General features: G+C 50.8%; 3 protein-coding genes across 6 annotated transcripts in view; all 3 read right to left on the reverse strand.

Moving 5' to 3' along the window:
- DIXDC1 (DIX domain containing 1) overlaps positions 1–8,167 on the reverse strand; it is a 37,546-nt gene extending 29,379 nt beyond the window's left edge. For 3 of the 4 annotated variants that reach the window (XR_008453433.1, XM_054087114.1, XM_009569903.2), the window contains exon 1: positions 4,500–4,737. Coding sequence is in view for 3 of the 4 variants with exons in the window: in XM_054087114.1 (XP_053943089.1) it covers positions 4,500–4,559 (60 nt within the window). In the remaining variant the exon portion in view is untranslated. Of the gene's footprint in view, positions 1–4,499; positions 4,738–8,074 lie in introns of those variants that run through there. The other variant, XM_054087116.1, reaches the window with a different exon arrangement.
- A 2,553-nt stretch (positions 8,168–10,720) lies between these two features.
- C23H11orf52 (chromosome 23 C11orf52 homolog) lies at positions 10,721–19,189 on the reverse strand. The gene is made up of 4 exons (XM_009569902.2): positions 18,814–19,189; positions 14,826–14,866; positions 13,992–14,038; positions 10,721–13,625 (listed from the first exon to the last, which is right to left on the reverse strand). Exons 1-4 carry the CDS (start codon positions 18,843–18,845, stop codon positions 13,389–13,391), a joined length of 357 nt encoding a protein of 118 aa, XP_009568197.2. The 5' UTR covers positions 18,846–19,189; the 3' UTR covers positions 10,721–13,388.
- A 2,920-nt stretch (positions 19,190–22,109) lies between these two features.
- Positions 22,110–24,123, reverse strand: HSPB2 (heat shock protein family B (small) member 2). Its single transcript, XM_009569901.2, has 2 exons — positions 23,946–24,123; positions 22,110–23,057 (listed from the first exon to the last, which is right to left on the reverse strand). The coding sequence occupies exons 1-2, from the start codon at positions 24,037–24,039 to the stop codon at positions 22,606–22,608; spliced, it is 546 nt and encodes a 181-aa protein (XP_009568196.2). The 5' UTR covers positions 24,040–24,123; the 3' UTR covers positions 22,110–22,605.
- Between the last annotated feature and the right edge of the window lie 1,200 nt (positions 24,124–25,323).

Raw genomic sequence — 25,323 nt, forward strand, 5'->3', positions numbered from 1 at the left:
AGAAAAGGGGAAGGGATACCTGGTGAGGTTACCTTGTCCAGGATGAAGGGCAATAAATGCACATTTAGGACACAGACTTGGTTCCTCGCTCTGCCAATGACTGGCTGTGAATTTGGCAGCCCACTTCACCTCCTTGTGCCTCAGTTTCTAGCTATAAAGCAGCTGCACTAATTTTTATGTGCCTTGTAAAATGCTTCGATAAGAATAAATCTCTGACTGCTACTGTGCAAATGCCCTGTAATTCACCCTGCCAAAGGACAGCCGCTGCGATGCAACCAAGTAGTAATAGCCTGGCTTAGACATAGCATGAACCCTGGGCAGGGATTGAATCCTAACTGCTCAACCCCTAATCCTATAGAACAGCAAATACATCCTTCCCTCGCTGAGAGTCCTATTGCTGCGCAGGCACATAAGCTTTGAAAAACTGATGAGAATTCCTGCTAGCGCAAGCTTGCTAGAACAAGCAAAAGTACATCTGCATGTACATTCAGATGTGAGAGGACCTGCTATGTTTTCTGATGTCTATACTTAGCAGAATTACAATGCAGCAGCTGCTTGGTCTCTTGCAGACCTGACAGGTGACCTGGCAAGGTTCAGTCGGCTCTTTAGATCCCAGTCTTTCTCACGTTGGCCGAACATGCCTGGCCATCCCATGGCTTTAACAGTGTAAAGTCGATGTAAAACACTAATAGTCTCAAACCAAAACAAAGCTGATGTGAAATGAGACTCGGCCCAACCAGGTGGAAAACAGCAGCATCTCCAAACAGCTTTATGTGAAACCCAGACTCTGAGGGATCCCGTACTACAGGGAGCATTTAGGGATGGGCTGGTCCTACTGGGCTGAACTGGACCAGGGAGACAGGAGTCAAAACAGCTCTGTGCATGGTGAATCCTATTAGCTATAATTAGCACTCACTGCAAAGAGAGGGTGAGTGCAAGTTTCTTGTGCTGAGATCGCTGTAGCAGAGACATTTTTATCACAGATCATACATGTTACACCAAGGGGAACAGGGTGGCTGCCGGAACAAGACAGTAGCTGCCTATACTGCCAGAAAATTACTTCAACCAGAAAAGCAAATCAAAATCGAGCCCAGGTCAGGCAAGGATTCAAATCTCACAGACAGGATGCCATTGAATCACCTCGAGTCCATCAACAACTTTAGCACACCTTGAAGTGGGAGGGAGAGAGGCTGTACAAGAGGGAAATCCAGAAAATACCTCCTGAAGGTGCCACTCAGCTAAGAACTCACCACTTGAAGGGAAAATACTAGATGAAGTACTTGGTGAGGGGGCAATGAGCAGCCTACCAGGGAGAGAACACAAAGCCCTACCTGCACTGCACCCCTTCCTGCGTGTACACTGGGGATCAGCAGTTCTTACATTGCAAAATGGGGAGGTATTTCCCCATAGGCACATGTGTTAACCTTGAATTTCATTTGGCTTCTGTTGGGATACCCTGATTTCAAAACAGCTGCTCCTTGGTCTCTTAAAAATTCACTGCCGTGTCACTCTGGAGAGGAGCCAATCTCAGGTCTGTTATTCCTGGTAATCTCAGAGGGAAAACATAGCTATTTCAAATGGCTCATTGCACACAAGCAGCTACATAAGTAAAACTGCCAGATGAAATGATCTTCCAACTTGAAGAAGGTACATTATTGTTAAGATACATACACATTAATGTCTTGGAGTTGTCAGAGATGTTCCTGTGTGCGCCGTCTCTTTTCAAGGACTGACAGAAGTGTGAGCGCATGTCTCAATCAAACTGCATTGCTCAAGGAGAGAATAAGCTGAGGCCACATGGACAGGGTCCCCACAGAGAGGACTGTGCCCTCTATGTCTTCCTTGCATTATAAACCACTGCTTTTAGCAGCCATACATTCCCATGGCACCATCCAGCTGTGGGACTGAATTATTTGGCTGCCTCAGAGCACAAGGTAAGCCTCAATAAACAGCAGGAAAAAACACCTTCAAGGCAGGGCAGGCCATTAAAGAGAGAGGGGCAGCAGCTGCATGAAGCCCACAGGGGAGTTCACTGCGTTTCAATATTAAACAAAAGTCATCCTTCTTTAGATGACTTTTGTCGGTCACGGGTGACACTGTCCACAACATATTTTGCTCAGGGATTCTGAAAGGGAAGGGAAATACACTGTCCTGAACTTGTGATTTACAGGGCCCTTTTTTAGCAATCTGTGCTTTTGTTCATCATGGAGAAAGCATCAGTCCAAGAGGATCTGTGAAGCAGAACAGGCATTAGCTGCAGAAGAGACAACTGTGCTGTGTTCTCCAGCCTCTCTTGTGAGATAATGAGGCCGATGGGGTGGCTCTCAGCAAGCAGGGTGGACAGAGAGGGAAAAGACCGCAAAAGAACAAAAGAAAATTGCCTGTAGCATCTTGGTGCTGTTTGGTACCTTTCCAGACGTGGATTTATTGAGCAAAGCTGCAAGATAGAGACACACAATCCATATCCCTAGGGAAATGGGAATTATCCCTGACCTTTAGGTCCCAAGCATGTGCAGGGTTGCACCTTAGCTCTGCACATACATCTAGGAGCTTGCTAGCGACTTCCTTTCTAACCTGTGTATGCGAATGCACAGATTTGGAAAGTACATCCCTGTATTTCAAGGTATCCAGTCACCAAAAGAGCCACCCAGCCAGAAAAGATGTTCCAGCAAAAGAACAGATGCTGCATCAGCAAGGCAATGCCTGCAATACCCCAATCCACTGCTTGTGTTAAATTAAATCTGACTTTTTATCTTGAATCTGGTTTTACACTAAAGCATTAGGCTTAGCAGCCACTCACTCCCAGCCTTCCAGCCAGCAGTGTCCACATCAGAAACCTCGGGACACCCTTTCACGTGCAGAGGCTTCTATAAATAAGCACCTATGGTACAAAGAGACAGGGAAGGAAGCACACTTGGTGGATCAAAACAGAAGGCATGGAATTATTGGCTCATTTCAAACTGTGCCTGTGATGTGATGCATGTCCTTGGCAGTCACTTAATCTCTCTGTACTGCAGGTTCTGCACTTGCAAAACTGATTTTAATTTAACTTTTGTTACAGTGTCAAGGGTGTGATGTGGCAGACAGATCCCAAGTGGGACACATGAGAGTGCATCTGTTTTTATGGTGGGAGAGGGACTTCTTTTTTTCCCACAGCTGATCAGTCTGTGGTCAAAGCCAGACAGTCAGGGTAGGGCTAGTACTGACTGTAAAACTGTTCTTTGCTCCCATTATTAATTATATTATTAATATACAGGTTACTACTAGCTTATGCCAGTGAAGGATGTGTTGATCTCAGGCAAAAGAAGTGTAAGCTTGAGCCAAAGCAGTTCTTTTGCTCACTAAAAATGAGACTGGGATACTCTGTGGAGGAGGGGATGGAGCATTTACACAGTTACTCAGAGCAGTGAAAGGAGACCTGTGGCTGCTGTGTAGCCGTAAGGCTCAAGTTTCATACCCAGTTTGTTTTCCCCGCGGCGGCTGGGGCTGTGACCCCCAGGAGGGATGCTCATTTTCTGAGAAGAAGGGAGTACAGGGGCAGAACAGTCGGGCGGGGGTGAGCTTCGCAAGGTTGAGGAACCACTAAACACAAACACAAATAAGCTATGCCCTCTAAGAAAGACTAAAACACACCAAGAGATCATCCCTGCCACCAGGTAAGAAAGCAAACAGCAGCCACAGTGTGGTTTCAGCACAAGCCCCCACGATTTTTCAGCTTACAGACAGAAACTCCCGCCTCAGCGCGGTCTGCATGATGCCCAGCCAGGCAATAGCTGCCCTGGATTAAGTACTGAGTCCACAGAAAGTCCAACAGAACTGATTTTTCATACATCCTGAAGAGGGAAGCCAACAGCAATCTGCGCTCTCCGTGCTATTACAGGATTCCTCTCTGGAATTTCTTGGTACTTCTCACTCCTTATTTTATGATTTATTAGTCTCCCTAACAGCGCAATAAGCAAATAACGAACACTTCTAAGATTATATTTTCCTAAATAAGATGAATTTCACTTCCCTAGACATTCAATCTATAGAACAAGCTGGGGAAAAGAACAGCCAGCCTGCTCTTTGTCAGCCTCTCCCAAGAAATGTGTGTCCACAAATCAGATTTACAGGCTTTCCAACAGCCTGCAGACATAGAGACTTCATATACTCAGGAGACAAGGCAATTTTACAAAATAAACTGTGCCCCACAGCCTTGCTGCAGTTTATATTATTTACTGGTACAACAGTAAAGCGCTGTGAAGAGAATAAAAACTCCGAGCTACAAATGCCAGCTGTAAAACAGCCACAAACTCTTAAATTGCTGATTTGCAGACCCCTGAGCTGCTCAGTCTGCCCTTCTGTTACAAAGCATCTTTCCCACCCTGAAATCTTGCCCATTTTTTTCCTTCTCCGCTCCTCAAAGTGCTAAGAGATGTAACAATTCCCGAGAGATGCTGCACAAAAGCATGCTGCCTTGCCCTGGGAAGGGCTGTGTGAGACTTAGGACATGCATTTACCTCCGTGAAGCCCTCCTGAAGAATATCCAGTAAATTCCCCCTGGCCAAACAAGCGAGCATTCTCCAGGAGCCCACCGTCGGGCGAGGGTCTCAGAGGGCACAGGGCAGATCCTCCAGCTCTGGGCACAACCTCTTTCTCCTCCTCCCAAAGACAAAGAGTTGGAGCTCATCAGGAACCGCATTCATAGTCCCATATGTGCAGCTCGTTACTGCACACAGATAGTTGAGCCAAAGTCGAGGCTTGCACTGGGCATGCTCGAGCGGGAGCTGCTGGGGGAGTAGCGGGAGAGATGTCATACGGTTCCTATAGAAACGCTTCAGCTTACAAGATGCAGGCCCAGGACTGAGTTGGGGAAACATCTGAAACCCATTTCCAGCAGTCGTACTCGGGCAAAACCCACTGCGTAAAAGAGATTTTCAAACCCACCAAACACAGCAAGCCCTGCATGGCGTGGGGGCAGGAGGGAGTCAGAGAACAGCAAACAGCAGATGTCTTTAGCTAGAAAAGCAAAGGGAAAGGTTGTAAGAGCGGCCAGCTTTAACTCTCGGCAATCGTTCTGTAGCCCCAAAGGAACAGCAGCGTTGGCAGCAGCCTGGTAGAGGTGGGAAGCTGCAAACCATGCCACAACACAGCTGGTGACACCAGCACTCTGTGCTCAGCCCTGCTCTAGCTGTCCTGGCCATGGAGCTGAAAGAATTCAGACAGAAAACCTTCAAACTGGAAATAAATACACTCCCTAGCAAATTTTCTAAATCGATAATAACCACACTCATTCCAGAAACAAGTATTGAATATCTCCAGGCAGGAGACCTTGCAGGAAATGCCCAGAAACACGAAAAATGGAAAACCTCTCTGGATGGACAAAGACTCCTCCTGCCAGGGGTTCTGCCTGCCCGCTCACGAGCAATGCTGGAAGCGCTGCCAGGGATACCACACTGTGCCTGTGGATTCCAAATATCTGGCCAGGCATCTCGAACTGAGAGGCATGTTTAAAAACAAACATGTTTTTCTGCCTCGGGATTGAAGCATCTGGAGGAGAAAGCCCTTGCACAATTGGACCATTTTACCCTGCCACATACGATAGATGCAGCTGAAATACAGAAAGACAAGCGACAGGGAATTTCCCTCTGATCAATCCAAGCCATTCTAAAAGGAGTCAGCCCCTATGCCTTCACGACATAAACTCTGAATTATTTATTCATGTTTGCCTTCCCTACTTTTCACAACTCAGTGGGAACTGAGATTTTTATGTTTTCATTGACTGCAATATCACATCTGCTAAGGAAAACAACAGATTACTGCGAGGCTTTGCACAAAGCTGGCAATGCTGGTGGTTAGTACCGTGATCCAGTGTGCTTTTGAGACTCAAAATGCCATTAAATAGACAGCAACAAGTATTTATCTCCACTTTTTGTGATGCAATCAAGTAGCTTATGTCTTTGCAATGTCAATAAGTTGTAAACCTAGAGTCATAGAAGACCTCTAATATTAACAGGTAAGGATGCTGAGGCTATTCCTTCCCTACACCGCTTTCCTTTCCGGAACAAAAAAATTAACTCTAGATGTGGTGGAGTAAAATCAAATTAATTCTGACTGCACAGAGAGTTTACAGATGGCTGTTAGTTGATCTCTGATTGCTTTTATACATTCGATAGCAGATTAATTATTTTATGCTCCTAATCCCTGCAAGCTTTAGATATTTAGGCCTGTCCTGTGAGGAGCAGAGAAGCCAAAGGCAGGCAGTCCTTAGCCACGGACTTTACACTGGAGACATAACCTACATTTACAGGATTAAAAAAATACATAAATATAAGAAGAAGGAGATAATCTGGTCAAACAGCAGAGAAACGCAAAGCACAAACAGGATTTAACTGTAAAATGTACTGTTTAAATTATGACAAGATCATACACTGAGGACATGACTTCACCGTGGTCCCCCTCGGTGGCATTCCATAGATGTCCTGTTGCATTACTGACAGGCAACAACAAAGGACTTCTAACATTTGTGCTTCACCCTGCAAGAACTCCAGCACATTTGGGCAACAGCAGGATATAGAGACTGCAATTAAGTCACTGCCTGCAACCTGCATTTGTCCACAGAACTTTTATGTTAATTCCTGGACCTCCTTTCTGTAGCACAGTGATGGATCTATATAACAGATAAAATAGTCAAATGCGGTCTAGAGAACGGCAATTTCTCCCAGGCCAACAAAATATAGCAGATTACAGCCCTGTCATTCACACTTAGAAGCATTTCTCTCATCCCTGCTCCCTATATCCCCATTTCCTGTCACGAACCAGAGGACCTAAAGCCAGATGTATCACCCCTAGTTCAGCAATGCAGAAATATGATATCAGGGGGACTGTGAAGAAAGCGTTTTGGATGGAGAGACTGTCCCAGCCCTACCCTGCCCGCCTGTTTGGCTCAACCAAGAACAGATGGGACTGAAATAGGAAATTCAGGCGGCCACTCTCAGTGCCATATCCCTGTTCAGAGATCCTACCCACTACAACACCAGCACAGCGAAAGGCATCGCGTTCTCATGACGACTTAATGATCTCAAAGGTCTTTTCCAACCTATTCTATGATTTATTGTACATGCCAGGATCGTGTACAGGCCTGTTAGCAGTATGTTTTCCATCAGAGATTTTGTCATCAAAGATTTTCTTCTACATGGTGTTTCTTGGAAACAGAACTGCCTCGCTTTGATAATATGGATGTCAGAGAATAGAAACTGGGCCATTTCTGATGGCCAGACTGAGAGGCAGAGCACGCTGAGCTGTTCTTCTGTCACCTTGAGTGCTGAAAACACCTTTTGAAAATTAAACACCAGCTCAGTCACCTTTGTGTTTCACTCTTAAATTTCAAACTTCTTGTAGTAGGAATCGTATTATTCTTTCAGTTTTATAACATCATAATAGATGCCTTTGAATGTTATGAAATGACATCTTTGAATGAAAGAAGTGAAAATGCAGCCTCTGAGTCCAAGGATTCTCCCTGAAGAGGACTCCAACAGGAAGGGCACAGGCAGTGATATCAAAAGGGTGTCTGCATCAGCTGTGCCTGGTGCCAGTGACCTTCAGAACAGACGAGCAGGGTGGCCATTTGGTTGGTGGCATTGCCCTCTCCCGGCCAGCTTCAGCATAATCCAAACCCTGTTGGATTCAACAAGGTTCAAGATAAAGCTCTGTTCCTGCTCCATGTCCTGTTGTCGTGATGAGGCTGTGCCACACGATGATCTTAAAGGTCTTTTCCAACCTGAAAGATTCCATGATTCGATGACTTCCATCCAAGGATTTTAAGGCACTTTGTCAACGCTCTCTTATCAGCTCTTGAGAAGGATTGAAAGATCAATGGCCACTGTTCAGCTCTTGCTAATAAAATGTTGGTCAGGCAAATAAAAGCAAGCGAGGCTGATTCAGAAACAAAGGCTGTGAGGCTTGTGAGGCCATGACTGCAGCAACAGCAAAAAGTACTACCTAATGTCTGTGCACCACTGAGTGCCTCCTCCCAACCTCCCCCTTAAGCACCCAAACCAGAGGTTAGACACAAAAAGGACTCCTGGAAACTCACGGAGGACGCAGCAGGCTGGGATGTGCGTTGGGGCACGTCCACCAGAGTTCCCATACTGGGTGCCACAGGTCAGCTCAGTGCCAAGGGTGCCAGCACTCCTTCCCTCTGGAAGCCTGAGAGGGAGAGGCAAATCTATTAAATACAAAGGAAAGAACGTTCTTAGGGAGAACAGACTTAGGAGATGTCTAAATATGGGGGGGGGGGGAAAAAGGAGGAATGCTGCCACCTTCTTTCATTACTTGCAGAAAATATATTTGAGGGCTACAGTCTTACGGAAATTGGCACATTTTTGCATGTTCTTGCAGATCTAAAGGCAGGCAGAATGCCTCTGAAGCACATGTAAAATAGGATCTAATTGCGCCACCCTGGAATTTGCCCAGAGACCGAAGGCCAAGGATAGAGCCGTGGTGGGTGGCTGCAGCTCCTTGGGGTGGAGGTTTTTGGGAGCCACCCTGCAGAGTGAGGCTGTGAGCAAGCGAGCAGGGAGGTCATGGATTGGAGGCGTTGGAGTGGCTGCAGTTACCTCTGGAAGTGGAGAGATCAGGATGTGGGTGATGAAGACAATCATGGGTCTGGAGCACCTCCCGTATGAGGACAGGCTGAGAGGGTTGGGGTTGTTCAGCCTGGAGAAGAGAAGGCTCCAGGGAGACCTTAGAGCAGCTTCCAGCACTGAAAGGGGCTCCAGGGAAGCTGGGGAGGGGCTCTGGATCAGGGAGGGCAGGGAGAGGACGAGGGGGAAGAGTTTTCAGCTGAAGAGGGGAGATCAAGATGAGATATTAGGGAGAAATGTTTTCCTGTGCGGGTGGGGAGGCCCTGGAACAGGGGGTGGCTGCCCCATCCCTGGAGGGGTTCCAGGCCAGGCTGGATGGGGCTTGGAGCCCCTGATCCAGTGGGAGGTGTCCCTGCCCATGGCAGGGGTGGGACTGGATGGGCTTTGAGGTCCCTTCCAACCCAACCCACTCGGTGATTCCGTGATCCCGGGCAGCGGGGCTGGCGGGAGAGGCCTGGGCTCGGGGAAGGGAATCCCCGGGATGCCCCATGGGGAGAAGCCGGGGAGGGACTCCCGCATCCCTACCTGACGGGCGGCGCAGCGCCGGCGCGTCCCCGTTGCCATGGGAGCGGGGCGGGAGAGGGGCGGGAGCGGAGGCGGAGGCGGGAGCGGCGGGAGGGGCGGGAGCGGCGGGAGGGGTGTTTGCCAAGGCAACAGCCTTTGGGATCGGCGGGATCGGCGTCCCTGTCCGCTGCTCAGCCATCTCCTCTGCCTGGCTGCGAAACCCCTCGAGGGATGGGCGCCTCAGCCCTGTGCAGCCTCTGCCGGGGCTTCACCACTCTTTCCATAACGAAATTTTTCATAATATCCAGTCGAACTCTCCTCTGGCACAACCTGAGGCCGTTTCCCTCACCCTATCCCTCGTTACCGGGGAGCAGAGCCCACACCCGCCTCACCGCCACCTCCTTTCAGGAGCTGCAAAGAGCCACGAGGCCTCCCCTCAGCCTCCTCTTACAGAATCACAGAATCACCAGGTTGGAAAGGACCCACTGGATCGTCGAGTCCAACCATTCCTAACACTCCCTAAACCATGTCCCTCAGCACTTCATCCACCCGTTCCTTAAACACCTCCAGGGAAGGCGACTCGACCCCCTCCCTGGGCAGCTGTTACAGTGCCCAATGACTCTTTCTGTGAAGAATTTTTTTCTGATATCCAACCTGACCCTTGCCTGGCGGAGCTTCAGGCCATTCCCTCTTGTCCTGTGCCCTGTCCCTTGGGAGAAGAGCCCAGCTCCCTCCTCTCCACAACCTCCTTTCAGGCAGTTGTAGAGAGCAATAAGGTCTCCCCTCAGCCTCCTCTTCTCCAGGCTATACACCCCCAGCTCTCTCAGCCGCTCCTCGTCAGACGTTCTCCAGCCCCTCACCAGCTTCGTTGCTCTTCTCTGGACACGCTCCAGAGCCTCAACATCCTTCTTGTGGTGAGGGCTCCAGAACTGAACACAGAATTCGAGGTGCGGTCTCACCAGTGCCGAGTACAGAGGGAGAATCACCTCCCTGGACCTGCTGGTCCCACCATTTCTGAAGGCCAAGATTCCATTGGCCAACCTGGACACACTGCTGGCTCATGTTCAGTCGGCTGTCAACCAGCACCCCCAGGTCCTTCTCTTCTGTGCAGCTCTCCAGCCACTCTTCCCCCAGTCTGTAGCACTGCATAGGGTTGTTGTGCCCCAAGTGCCCTCTCCTCAGGGCCCTCAGCTGCTCCCACAACCCCTGAGCTCCAGACCTTTCTCCATCTCTGTTCCTTTCTCCAGATGCGCTCCAGCCCCTTTCGTGTACAGAGGGGCTCAAAACTGAGCCCCACCACTGAGTGCAGGGGATGACAAGATGAGGGCTGTGAGGAACCCCTAGAGGGCAGTGGGATAAGATGAGGGCTGTGAGGAACCCCTGGAGGGCAGTGGGACAAGATGAGGGATGTGAGGAACCCCTGTGGAGGGCAGTGGGATAAGATGAGGGCTGTGAGGAACCCCTGGAGGGCAGTGGGATAAGATGAGGGCTGTGAAGAACCCCTGGAGGGCAGTGGGATGGCAGAAAGGCTCTGCACACACTGACCCGCAGCTTCCCTATAGCCCCGGAGCAGGGAGCAGGCAGCAGCCTCCCAAAAAAAGTGCAAATTTATTAGTGAAAACTAAAAATTATACTGTAATCATCAAGGAGCATTCACTGTGTTAATACTTGTTTAACACCGAACAGCGACGGCCTCAGGAAACACAGGAAAGGCGCTGCTGGAAGCGTTTAACTCAGTGCAAAACCAAGACCTTTAGAAAAATCTTCATTGTGGAACAGGCGGCTTTTGCATTTTATCCATTCAATGCCCGGTAAACAGACAAAAATCACTGTACTCTGTTCCTGTGCAAAGGATTTGATTATCCATAAGATCCACTGTAGTTCCATAAACAACACGAAGTGCTAGCTGCGTATGGAGGCTGAAGAGCCTTAGGGAATAGGAGATGAATGAGCATTCCAGGCTTTGAGGCACTCAGGAAAAGTTTCTCCTGCAGCTCCCATGCATCCAGGATACAGAGGAGCCAGTCTACAGACTGACACGACTCGGTGATGCGACCAAGTGAAATCCAGCTCCTCCAAGCCAAACCCAGTCCTGTTTATAGAGCAAAACTGGTTTAACTGGGTGGATGTGCAAATGTACAGTGCTTTGGGCACAGGGCTTGACCCTGGTGTCCACGCAGCACTGTGCTGGCCCCAGCTGTCCTGCTGGGTGAGGACACCACACCTGCAATCACCAGCTGTTTCTCTTCCATCCTTATCAAAAATGAGCTGTTGGAGCCTTCACCCTTTAGAAAACCTCCCTTGTCCTCAACTATATTTAATAATGTTTCTAAAAAATACAATTTCTCCCTATGATGCGGAGGGCTTGATTAGAACTGAAGCCACTGTCCCTTTCCAGTTCTCGTACCAGTGATTCAGTGCAAGGAGGTACAAACTGCTGCCCAGTATGAACCAGAGCCGGGGCTGTGTCCCTGGCTGCCCCTTGGACAGCTGGGCTAGCAGAACCGAGTGCCAGAGTGCTCCGTTCCTCCCAGACGCACTCCTGTAAGTAAATCTTGTGCCCATTCAATCCTCCTCAGTCCCAAGGACGGGTTTTCATGCTGAGCATGGAGCACAGAAAGGAACTTGGAGGAGCAGAAAGAGGAATCCTTGGCACTCAAAAGAACCAGCCCTTCCAATAACATAATCCCGTACCCATTATGAATGAAGTGCCTTCTACTACAGACTTACAACAGCCTCACTTACAACAGCCCCACTGAGGTCAGCTGGATAGCATAGGCAAAAAAAACCCTTTTCAGGTAGAAAAACGCACTGTTTCCGTGATAAAAAAGGGGCCTTCAAATATTACTCTGGCCTTTCAATAGCCCTGCTGAGGGCTAGTGGATAGCACAGGCGAAAAGGTAGGAAAAATGTAGGATTGGTCCTCCCATCTTAGCTAATACTGCCCGTACCAGCTTTATTGTTTGTGATGAGCAGGAGCTCCTTCATGCTTTTCACTTTTAGCTGAACCGTAACATGCAAAATGCTTTTTGTTTATAGAATGTACCAGGACGTCCATTTTTAAACCCTGGCAATAAACAGGTTGTCCCATGATCTGCAGACCATTATTTAGGAACAGAATGTGCCAAGCACTGATTTAGTGCCTGCAGATACTGCTTGGGAGCCCTGTTCCACTGCCAGTGCTGCAACTGCCAAAGTCAGTCCAGCGGCAGAAGCCTGTTGGACGATTGCTACACTGCTATTTTAGCGCTGTTTTAAATCCATAAATTCTCCAAGGTGTATCTGGGAAGCTTAGCAGAAAACACCGCATGGTGTGCTCTGTGATCTTGGGTTTTATAACTAAGGTTGGTGGTATAAGAGAAGGAAAAATAGAGGAAAATTCCAAAGCTCTCTCTAAAGTTGACCAGGATTCATTCCCAGTATCACAGGCATGCCGACAGCTGCTGTACTCTACCCTAAATATAGGCAGTGGCTTTTAAACAGCTGCCTCGCAGTTAAATCGCGCGTTTTCCTTCTTTCATTTCCAGTCACTACTCACTTCTGTGCATGTTGAGGCAAGGATGCGTATCTGTACAGCCCTTCTGGGAAAGAAATCGCGCTGTCCCCCTCAGTTACCTCTGCATTTCTGGTATGAGTGTGCTGTGCATGGTCATAGAACCCTGCTTTTTGAGAAGAGGGGAGGCACACAGTGCACGACTGCAGTTCCAGTGGTGGTGGTGGAGGAAGACATGGCAGGAGATACTGCTAAAGGCTTCATGCCCTTTCTTCGCAGTATCATCCATGTCATTCTGCACATTGCAGAATTTTCTTAACATTGACATAAAACACTGTGGCAACATCTCCCTTGTCCCAGTATTGAATCCTGTATGCCATGTTCTCAAATTCATCTGCAGAGCAGCACTCAGCTGGTCCTGTGCCACAGCAGGACCTTCTTGCTGCAGCTCTGAGCTGTGATTTTACCCTTCACCAGCCAAGGAGCAGCTCTGTCTTCTCACAGTGCTGAGAGGAGATGGGTCATCAGCTTCAGAGACAACTCTTCCAAGGGGAAGAGATAGGGTTTTTGTCAGCAGAATTGGATAAGAAACTACTTATCATGTGAGAATATGTATGTCTGTGTCCTCCGAAGATAAATGCAGGTGGAAGACACAGCCTCTCTGCACCTTCTCAGGGAGACTTGATGTGTCCCTGAGGTTAGACTGCATCTACAGCATCTCTAAGTTCATGAAATCCTCTTGCTGATGAAGGAGGCTGTCGAGGCTTTTATACCAGGGTCCCATTCTTACTGTCGTATTTCAGCCTGGGCCGGGGGAAATTGAGGGTGGCATACTCTGTGGCATTCTGCATCTGTAAGTTCTTCACCTCTAATGCAGAACGCTCACGGACCTTGGTGAACACCTGGATATCTGCGTAGTGAATGCTGTCATCCTGCTTCGTGCTCTTGGGTTTACTCACGGTGGCGTAAACAGGAAACTCTGAGACATCTTCATACGTTGGAGCCTTTGAGGAGAAAGAGTTCCGGAAGGTCAACTGCCTGGGCTGCTGCTACACATGCCTTCCCCAGACCAGGCAGAGACACCCTGCACACTGCCCCCAGCGCCATCCCGCCCTCTCACACCTCAGGAAGATCACAGGGAGATTTCATCCTATGGCTTCTGCTGCACTTTAGGGGTAAAAAAATGTGTGCGCATCACTGTGCAGCAATGCACATCGTACCCTCAGCCACTAAAGCCCATACAGCATGAGGTGATTCATGTCTCTGAATAAGCTGCCCCATGTCCTCCCAACCCATCTAGCCTAGGAAGTGGTGGGCAGCTCTGTCTTCTTGACATACAGTTAGGAAAACAACTCTGAGAAGCTGTTTACCTTCCTGCCCGGCTGATGTTCTTGGGTTTCATGACTCACATTAGTTCCTGAAAAAGAAACACCAGCAGGTCAGGTTAACACAACTGTTTATTGTTCCACCTTTGAATGCAGAAATACAGTGTCTGGCCCGTGAGCTCTCCCCACTGGACACAAATCAAATTTCCACCTCATCTGCCACCCTCAATCCTAACGCTGTCTCTCAGACTAGCCTCCAAGAAGAAAGCCTGCGCTTGTGTCTTTGGAAAAAAATAAGGTTTCCCAGGATGACAACATGCTGTGGACCGCAATGTTCTTGGCAGAACCCAGGAGGACAGACAGCACAGAGAGTTTCCTTGTCAGGCCCTTGGAAAAGTCAGATCCAGTTTTAACTTTGTTATTTCCTTTGCTGCCTGGCAAACAGATTTTGCCCAGCGTGGTCCAAAGGCCACAGGACACAACATGTCTACTTAGGGAATGCGCTTTAATCTGGGGGACTGATGTCAGACAGATGTTTGCAGTGCTCATAGGAGTTTGATGCAGCTTCTGCTGTGCTGCCCCTGGAGAGCACTCATGTGTTTTATGTAAGACTGTTACTTTATAAATACTGCTCAAGTCCCTTCCCTCCTCATCGCCAAACCCCACGGCACATCACACCCCTTGCGTTGAGTTTTAAAGAGAACTTCCCTCTTGCTTCTACCAAACTTCTCTTGAGCAAGGTTAGGCACAAAAGAGTATGGGAGGGGACCTCATCCTCAGCGATCCGATTCACAGCCTGCACTAATGTCAGCTAACCAGGGGCTCAGTCACACCACTCCACCTCTTCTTGTCCTCTAAAGCATTTTCACAAACCCTTACCTTGCTTTTCTTTCTTCCTTTTAAAAGGCGAAGGACAATTCCTGAAATCAGAGAGAGATGTCAGCCCTGAGAAGCCCCATCCTCTGCTCTCAGCACATGCAAACCCAACCGCCCCACCCCAGGTAGTGAAAGGCCCAAGAGGCAAACCAGAACCTGAGTGACTCTTCCAGGGAGAAGGTCCAAAGGGGACATATGGGGAAATGTTTCCTTCTTCTGTCTACAACACCCTCAAACCTCCTTGCCTTTCAGCCCTGCATCAGGGTGAATGAGAACAGGTTTCACTGCAGTTTCACAACTACATTTCTGCAGCTGTGTGATCAAAGATACAAGGTGCAGAGCATGACCTCAGTTGGCACAAGGCCCTCTCTTAGGGCCAGATGCTCTGATATCCCCATACCCTGCACTTTGGCTTCCTTGTTCAAGGACCAGCTCTGCACAGACATTCTGATAATTTAAAGTTTCAGACAGTTTTCCTGTTCTCACTTTTCCACTTAAGGCACGACCAAACCAAACAAGCTATGCGCTCATAGAGTCAAGCCAACCTCGGCTGTACTTGTGTGACCAGAGACAAAGCAAATACAGCCCTGTTCCAGCCATGGAATGAACAGGAGCCAAACACATCCCAGCTGTACCAACGGAGCCAGGAGCTGAGCTCCTGCAGGCTGCTGCTGGCAGGGGAGCGCAGGCTGGCAGGGCAGAGACGTGTCACATTCTGGGCCAGGTGCATGGAGGCAATGCTATGGTTGCATCACGCTCAGAGGGCTGGAGAAGAGCAGGTGCTGGCCCTTGTACGACTCCTCCTGTGCACCCGTGTCCATCTGGTCCTGCTGCCGGTTGACACTGTGCGCAGCTGAGGGTCACACACGTCTGCACAGGCAGCAGCTGAAAGGGGCGACTAACGCTTTTAATGGGGCTACCAGATGGTTCCCAAGGAGCTTTCTGTGTCTCCCAGTGTGTGCATTTGCCAGACAGTCTTGCCATAGGCGGGACAAGGCAGTGCCCGAGGCACAGCTCTGCCTTTGCCGGCTTTTAGAGGCAGTTTCAGTGGGTGAGCGAGCAGGACTGTGTGTGCAGTAATGCCTTTGTCACTCTAATGACAAAACAAAAAAAGCATGAATGCGGGAAAAGACCCACAGTTCAGTAATGGTCAGTAATGATTAACCAGACTGGCTAGACCTGGGAAGTCAAAGGCAGCTTCGGGGAACGCAGGGTGGCCACGTGCCCGTCAAAAGGATCCAATACTGCTTTTCATGTCTTTGCTGCCCCAGCCCTTGGCTGACAAAATCCGGGGGGCTGCTCCCAGGAGTCGGGCCCAGCTCAAGGCAGTGTTGCTTTTTCTCGGGGGGTCCCTCACTTGGCTCTTGCAGGTCCCTCCTCCGCTCTCTCTGTGAGTTTGTGGGCTCTCCGGGGCTCTCCTCGCCAAGGCTGGTGTGCTACAGCATTTTGCTTCTTGACAGCATTCAGGCACGTGGTGCAATGTAATTAAAACGGCAAAATCAGCGAGGTCAATATCCTCTTTCCTGGGATGTAGGTTGCTGTATCAGCTTTCCATGCTGCTCTCGCTTGTTTTGGTTGCTTTCCTTTGTAGAGAGAGCATGAGCAGCCAGTGTGTAGGCTGACGCTATTCTGAGGCTGTCTGCAGGCTAATCACAGCCAGGCAGGAGACGGCATCTCCCAGCCTCAGATCTGCGGTAATTAGAACGGATGTGGCAAGGGAAACGAGAGCAGGGCAAACTTCTCCCTTCTTCTCAAAACCAGGTCAAACATGTTGTAACTAACTCACAGCCTGCTGGAAGCACATTGTATTCTGCATGACAGCACACATGTTCCTGCTCTTGTACTGCTCCTTCCCCTTTCCCCACGTCAATGCCAACCCGGTTTCTGCCCTATCCAAGCCTGCTTCACAGCGAGTCCTGAATTTTGACACCAGAGGCCCTGAGTACTAAACCAGATGGGGAGAAAACCTGAGGCCTGCCCTCTACAGGGCCATACTTCAGAGGTATTCAGACCTGAGGGTACTCTTTTCTTCCTCGGTAGCTTTCTTCTGTGAATAAGTTTGCTATAATAACTTTTCTTTAAAGAATTCAGGAACTTCCTAATTCTCTTGCTCTTTGCTGTGTCTCCCCTGGGGCCCATGCTTCGGTACTGGTCATCACAAGGATCTTCTGTACAGCAGAAGGTGGGTGCCTACCTCCCCTGAGTCCTTTTTTAGGACTCAGCTTTATTTAGGAAGCCCAGCTCTTTGCTGACACAGCTGTGATGCTGAGCAAAAATCCAGAAATAAAAGCATTATAGGTGCCTGGGAGCACCTGAACTAAAATAAAGTACCATTTTTTCCCCTCTGTCACCAAGGCAAAGCTATGAATCCTTCTGCAGCGGAGCTTCAGTGCACCAGTGTAGGTGTCCCCCAAGCCTACGTTACCAACAGCACATTCCCATTTGCCTTCCTCTCTCCTTGCTTGGAGCCCGTTTGAATGGACTGAGCAGAATAGGGTCAGCCCAGGAGCCTGAGGCTCCTCTTCTCCCATGGATTTCCATGTGCAGTACGGGAAATGATGCTCCTGGGGAAAGAGGACGGCTCTCTCCTTGCTGCACCGTCTATAAGGCAGATGTCAGCACTTGAGTGCTGGGTCAAAAAGGTCTTTGGCCAGAGCTTTGCCCTCTGCTGCAGGGATCTGCCAGAAGGTGGTGACACCACCAGCAGAAATACCATCCCAGGTTCTTCCTTTCCATGTAGCCTCTGGGAAAAAAATCAAGTGAGACACAGGAGTCCTGGTCCAGTAGCCATGGGGGAGCAGAATTGAAATTGCCCCGGAGGATGGAACCTGCCACCGTGCTGCTCCCCGAGTGGCACAGAAATCTGCTCTCCTGCCTTGCCCTGCATAGACGTGACCTTCAGGTTCTGATTTATATTTCCTTTTGGAGTCAGACGTGTTTGTGCACGGCCTGGCACTGCCTGGAGTGCCACCACCGCACACACCGTAGTGGCGTTTGGACTCTGGAGTCTCTGGCTTTGCCAGTTCATGCGGTGGCACAGCTCTCCTGCCACACAGCATCAGTCCTGTGCCTGGCAAATACAGCTCTGCTCAGGGCCACCACCCTGTGTCCCAGGCTCCAGTGCCTCCAGTGCCTCCTTTACCCTCCGCCACAGGGTAGAGGAAATAAAAAATGGGACTTTCAGCGAGGGACAGGTCAAGAACCAGCCTTCCACCTGCAGTTCCTGTTCCTAAATCCCAAATTCCTCTGTCTTCCAGCTCCGAGGGACCTCCCCTCCTCCTCGGCTCCAGCCACTAGGTGATGCTGTGCCTCTTGTAATTAATAAAAACAGCTGATGATTTTCTAATACTTCTAACAAATGCTGTGTTGGAGAGAATGTCCTCAGAGCTTCGTCTGATATTCACGGCTCCCTCCCTTGTACCACTTTCAGACCTGAAAATATTTCCACTTGGCACGAGTGATGCTCCACTGTGCCCTTTTTCTGTAAGCAGGAGGTCCAGGGCAGAACAGAAGCCAGGAGGGATTAAACTGTCATCCTCCCTCCCAAGGCGAAAGAACAACATCAACTGAAAAGCGTGGCCAGGATTCCCCAAGCGCAAATAAAGCCCAGACAGGGGCAGGAGAGGAGAGCTGAGAGCGGGGTGGGGCAGCCAACCCACCGCCCCAGTGGGTCCAGCACCGCCAAAGGGACACCTGGGCACAAACCACTGGGGCGAGAACGGAGCTATTCCCAGCTGCTGGCATGGCTGTGGGAACCCAAGCTGCCAGTCCCAGGAGGGGCAACAAAGCCCCTTCGCCTGCTCCCACCCTGCCCCAGCGGCCACCCAACGCCCCTGCTCTCTCGCTCTCAGTTTGGGCGTGAGTTGGCGAGGCGCAGAGCCCTGACAAACCCAGCACAAAGAAGCAAAGCTTCCGAAGTCCTCCCAAACTTGCGCTCAGGCTGCCCAGAGCTGTGCGTGCCATCCCGATACCTGGCAAACGCCGCACTCACCCTGCTCGCCCGCAGCTGCAGAGATTGCCCATGTCGCTCCTTCCTCCATGAAGCAAGAGTGTTTTCTGGACAGGGAGAGCTTGTATTTCCTGGTTCCTGCTCGGCCCCTGGCTATTCCAAGGGAGTGTCTGGCAGTGTCATATTTCTCCCCATCGCTGGAGTGATGCTTTGCCAGGACCGTGCGTGCCATCTACCGGAGGGCTTGCCTTGGGCTCTATGACCCCCATGGGGCTGCCCTCACCTCTTGCCCTGCAAGGAGGAGAAGGCAAAGCAGCAGCCGCCCTCCAGGCCTCAGCTCTGGGGCTAAAATTCTGCATTACAGTTTGTACAGCAGATGTCCCTCTGCTATCCCTCTCCTCTCCCACCAGCGCCATCCCCGCTGATGCCAGCAGTGATGCAAAAGAGGATGGAGGAGGGACTTCAAATGTTCCTGCACAAAAGGAGAAACACCAGGGTGGGAGCTCTCAGTGCTGTTTCTGCTATGTGTCATTGCATCTCCTGCAGGATGTCAGAAAAAAATGTGTGGCACAGGCTGGCATCAGCTGGGAAAGAGAGTTTATCTTCTTGGGAGGGAGGTGATGCCCCAGTGAAGGTGGGAGGAGGCTTGCAAGTCTTCTGTCAGCTGAGCTTAGTGCTGCTCTTCCTGCTGCCAGCAGGAAGGCAAAATGCCATCTCAGAGACATCACTGGGAATCCCTTTTTTTTTAAAAGCTACCTAGATGAAAGTGTACAGGTTTGTGCTTCTGAGAACGACAGGATCCCACAAAAGACCCCGCATCTCTAAGGACCTGCAGTGCAGCTCTCAGGCTCACGTCTCAGCCTATCAAACAGGAATATCAATGTGCATTTTGTCTCTCTACCCCTGCTGAGAGCCCTTCAGGCTGTGGCCAGTCACTGCTGGACTGAATGACAGGCAGCTGATCACTGGGAGCAAAAAGAGAGCTGATACTAGTTACTGAAAGACACTGTGTTAATGTAGCCCTCGAGCAGAAACTGTGCCCCACAGCTTTGACGTGGCAGTCAGATCTGTGCCAGCCTGGCTGCCTCCTGGGCTGTGCTGGTGAGCTTTAATTCACCCTTCTGGTGGGCTATCCCAGGAACCAGCCCTAGTCCCTACTCCAGCTGTACCCATGCTCTCAGCCAGGCTCACAGCATCCTTTAACACTTGCCCAGGTGCAGAGCAAAGCTTAGAGGTGTCCAGAAGTGGCTGGAAGGGAAGGGTTCTGCTTTGGAAGGACCAGAGGGAGCAGCTGCTTTCTTAGATGAATCCTGATTGAACTGCACTGTGATCTCCAGAGCCTGAGTCTTGTTCTGAAACCGCTCCCCAGTGTGTAGCTGGAGAAAGTGCACAGCTCGGCCTGCACCACAGCATCCCGTGGAGAACTTAGGATCGGATTTATGCAGGCAGATGGGATTCAGTCCTGGTCTCAACAGGATCTTGTTCTCAGAGTCCTGCAGAGATCAGGTGGTCTCAGGAGTCTGTTCCTGCTTGGGAAGTTGCAGACTGTGTGTCTCTGAGTTTGCCACAGACATTGTTGTTTTAGTGAGCCGGTGTCTGTTTTGATTTCTGGGATAACTTGGGCTTTGTCGCTTTGTGGAGAAGAAAAAAAAGAAGGCTGGGAGCCTGTTCCCATCAGCCCCTTTCACGAATACTGGAGCTGCTGGTTTGAGCTCCATCAGAGAAACAGAAAGGCATCAAAAACATTGGCAGAGCTGGAGAACATTTGGCTGCCACTCTGCATTCCCTCCTCAGTCTGTGTCTGCAGGGATGAAAGAGATCACGGCTTCCAGCCGTCCTGCTCAGCAAACCGATCAGGCTACTTTGTGCAAAGCCTGCCAGGGTACAGGGGAAGGGCCCAGCAGCTGACACCAGGCAGTGCCAGCCCCTCTCCCTGCATCACTGCTTGGGGCAGCTGTCTTCATGCACTCACGGACATTGTCTGGGCAACGAGCTGTGCAACCGGCACAGGGCAAGCCTGCAAGCACCCAGCAATAGAGAATGAACTCATTGGAGAGCAAAGACAGGGCTAATAAAAGCTGGAGGGGGAACAGAACTGTGTAACGACTACTAATACTGAGCGTTTCTATTGCAATAGCATCAAGGTGCCTCGGACATCAAGGGACTGGGACTGTGCTGTGCTACAGCCAACAACAAGCTGGCATTTTCTATAAAGAAGGAAGGATGGAGAACTCTGAAGCATTTGGGATGTTTTTGTCTTAGAATCCATTCCCTGTGCAGCCCCAGCCTTGGCCACATGCTGTTTTCAGCAACCCACAGCCCTGGTGTTGCCGAGGCAGAGCAGGGCCGGATGGTATTTCACTCTCCAATGTGTGCCATGTCTGCAGAAAATAGCTGCACAGGCATCCGCTCTGGTCTGGATCCCACTTTGCCTGGCAAGGATGAGAGAGCAGCCCTATAGTGGTGTTTCAGCAGCTGAGGACATGTGCTGCATGGGAGGGAGCCCTGAGCAGGGCACTTCTGGCCCCATGTAGTCATGGAGGCAGAGTGCAGAAACCTGCAGTCACATCCCAGCACTGAGAGGAAGAAGCTCTGTCCACAGGGACCTTGGAACCTCCTCTCTCCTCTGTGGAGAAGGCATGCCAGGGACCCCCATATTTGGCCAGTGACACAGCATTTTGGCTGCTTTAATTGGCTCTGATCAGCTGAGGATCGCAACTGGCAGCCGCTGAGCCCTCGGGGCCATGCGAGGCAGCAGCTGCCCTGCCAGCAGCACACACGATTCCTGGCCTGACATCACCAGACTACAGAGACGTTTCCCCTGTAGCAGGTAGCATCACAGTGTCTGTGAGAGGGGCCAAACTCGTCCCTGCTGTGACCCTACAGAGGGTGATAGGATGCCAGCAAGGCACTTGGGATGTGAGCAGAGCCTTTCCTTTCAGCATTTTGTGGTTCAGTCCCATCACAAAAGTCTGTGTGTGACCAAGCCTTATGTCCCATAGACTAGAGGGCTGAATAAAGCAGAGACCACAGCTTGGCATTTCTTTACGCGGAGTGACTCCAGCTGCAGGTCTAGAAATGCACAGTGACCCTCCAAGAACCCATTGCTTTATATCTTTGCTCTGCGAGGCCGTTGCCTGCTGTGGGCTGCCTACAAGAGCAAGCTGCACCAGAGCCAGGAGGGGCAGTCACAGGGGTGTCCCTGGCTGCCCCACAGACAGAATCCCTCCAAGTCCCCACTGATGCCATTTTGACAGATGAGCTCAGAGTGAACACTCCACTCCCCGCAACCGGAGCAGCCAAGGCACCGTCCATCCTTCCTGCCACAGAGCAGCTTGGCCAGGAGCAACATGAATCCAAGGCAAACAAGATCAGAGGCAGATTTATTCCTCTTTCCTCCCGAGAGCTGCAGGCGCTTTTACAGACCAATAAGCACCTTCCGTCTCCACAAAGACCAGACACCAGCTCAGAAGCGAGGCACTGGGATCATCTCTTCCCTCTCCCCAGTGCCCTTCCAGGCTGGTGCACAGCAGCAGTTTAAGAGCCCGCTGCAACACAGCCTCACAGTTTAGGGTAAGAGTGACCCTGCAGGGCCCTCAGTGAGCACTTGACCAAGGAGAAAACCTGCATGGCAGTCCCTCTAACACTTCAGTTCCCCCTTTTTTTTCAGTTCCAAGTCCCTTTTTCCAGCCATCAGCTTTAAGAAGCAGAAGTCTGGCATATATACGGCTGATCCACAGCCCTACTAATCACTGATGGTGAGAAACAGGGGTCTGGCACTGTGCATTCCTCATCATCGTCCCTCCCCCTGGTTCCCTCCCAGATCTGGGGTGCTTAGGACTCTTCCTTTCCTTTTCCTTCCTCAGACTGTTCTTCTTTCCCCACTGGCTGCTCCTCTTGGGTTATCTTCACCTCGTTGACTCTGGCCTTCACCTCCTTTCCCGTCCGGGGAGCCACAATGCTCAAGATGCCATCGTGGGACAAGGTGGCTCTCACCAGCAGGGGGTCAACATCCAGAGGGAGGATGTAGGTCCTGGTGAACTCTCGGGAGATGAAGCCGTGGCGATCAGCCTTCTGTGGGTGCTGCCCCACCACCTCTAGCAGGTTGTCTACGGTGCGGACAGTGAGTTCATCCGGCAGGAAGTGACAGACATCCAGGAACACCTCGAATTTGTGCTCATTGAGGTTGATTTCGGAGGTGCCTCGATCCAGCTGCTTGTTGATCCGAGGCCTGATGTAGTAGCCGTGGTACAGGGCAGGGGCTAAAATCTCACACGGGGACACACCTGAAAATGAGACTCGGTGAGGGAAGTGGAGTTTCCAGGGGAAGGAGTTGGAGGAGGATGGTTGGCAGCAGACAGAGAGAATAACGGGACAAGGCTGGGAGCTGTCAAATGCGTTGGATTTGTCTCCACATCAGCACAACATGGATGGAGTCCCTTGTGGCTCCTACCTTTGTGTCTCTAAAGCATGGACAAAGCCAGATGCCCGCCAGCCGCAGCTCTTACCACACAGCTGGCAGCCGCCAGCAAGCCAAGGGCTGGTGTCCAGCTTTCGCATGTCCGCTGGGTGGACGGGGAGGGACTGGTAGGGGCACCGGGTGCTCTGCAGTGCAAAGCCCACAGCCAGGGATGGGCATGGAAAATGCTGATGGTGAAGAAATTGCCCTGAAGAACTAAAGGCCTTTTGTGTGCCATTGTCCAGGGGGCTTTCCTTGGAGCTTTTTGCCTTTTCACGCTGTTGTGCTGGTGCTGAATGGTTCTGCTGCTGCCCACATTCCTTCCCCTCTACCAGCCACTGCCCGCCTTTGTGCTGAACACCCCAGCTCAGCTTTTCTCCACAGCCTCAGGCTGCAAAAACTGTCCCCCCTCCATCCCCCCGAACATTTTGCTCCCTGCTTGCACAGCATTTGCATGGATGCCAAACCCCTGTGGGTATGAGGGAGGGAGAGGAGACAGCAGTAGGCATGGATGGAGGAAGTGGACCTGGCGAGAGAGAGACCCTGGCCACTCCCTGGCTATTCCCCACTGATTTGACCTGAGTTCTTCTGCTCAGATTCCTTGGCTTCAACTTCCCGTGCCTGCTCTGGAGCTCAGTCTCCCCAGAGGGAGTCCACCAGCCTTCCTGCAGCATAGGGGAGAACAGTGCCAGAGGGATCCCATCTCCTTTCTTACCTTCTCCAAAGTTCTGGTCGTAGATCTTGCTAGGGTTGGCAAACTCGTACTCCGAACTCATGGGGTAGGCGTGGGGGACAGTCCGTGCAGCCATGGAGTGTCTGGGAAAGGGACTTTGCAGGCACTCACTGCCTCTGGGACTGAAGGCTGCAGATTGCAAGGTTTTAGTTGGGCAAATTCCACAGGGAGGAGTGTGTGATAAAAAGATGGACTAAAATAGCACGCGCACAGGCCCCAGGATGCCTCGCCAGGGTGACGAGGGATCTTCTCGCTGCATTCCAGCAGAGAGTGTAGGCACTGCCTGCAGTCAGGGAAAACCCCAGCCTCTGAGATCCCTGCCTGGAGCAAGGGGTGCAGGAGGCAAATGCAGCCAAGTGCAGCAGGGAGGCAGAGAGGTGAGCTGAGGGGGGCTGAAGTAGGAGGAAGAAGCACAGGCTCCTGGCTCTGCCGCCTGTGGTGCTCCCAAAGGCAATGGCCAGCAAGAAGGCTCTCTGTAAGCAGGTTCCAGGAGCCACTGACAGTGGTCCTGTTGGCCCCGAAGCACCCCATGAGGTTTGGGCAGGAGCTGGTGCTTGGTTGGGCGAAGTCTCAAGCAGTCTCTATCACACCCACTGCCCCACCGAGAGCTTAAGGGCCAAATCAACCCCTCCTGTGTCCCGCTTAAAGACGCTTGATTTTCCCAGAAGGGAACGGACAGCTCAGGCCTTTTGTTCCTATGGGTGGTGAAACGCTGCAGGTAGTGAAGCCGGGCTAGACAGGCTCCAGATCCCACTACTGACACCCCACATCCCGAACTGTGCTGCTGCAAGCTGCCTGTCCAGACTGTTTCCTGGCCAGGGCTTTGGCACAATGTAATGAGACATGGAGAAATGCTTGCGCCAGAGATCACGAGTTAACCAGGGATCTGAAGCTGGCATAGATCCAGTTTTATTGAACTGGGAGCGGTGGAGCAGGGAGGGAATAGTGCCCAGTTAAGGTCCTTGTACCCTGCAACCGGAGATTTCTTTGAGTCTGTGTCCGTGCGGAATAGGAGAGCAGGTGCACTGCTGTTGATGTAACGAGGAATTGGAGAAGGTATTTATGGCCTGAGCTGTTGCACGGAGGAAATTCTGCTCTCTATTCTTGCAGGCAAGCTGAGAGGAAGAGAGTCAGAGCCGTTTGCAAAGGACTGGTGGTGCTAGCAGTGAGAATGATGTGTCTGAGCCAGTAATTCTATTTAAGTTGTGAGCTCAGGGGCAGAGATTAACTCTTACCCTTTAAGGACAGTTGTTAGGCTGAACTCATTCCGTTGTTTAGGATCACAGGCAAGTCAGAAATTAAAATAAATGTGTGAATTATGACATATTAGGAGCATAACTGTAGAAAATCAGCTTACTGC

The sequence above is a fragment of the Cuculus canorus genome, chromosome 23 (assembly GCF_017976375.1).
Source record: "Cuculus canorus isolate bCucCan1 chromosome 23, bCucCan1.pri, whole genome shotgun sequence".
NCBI lineage: Eukaryota > Metazoa > Chordata > Aves > Cuculiformes > Cuculidae > Cuculus > Cuculus canorus.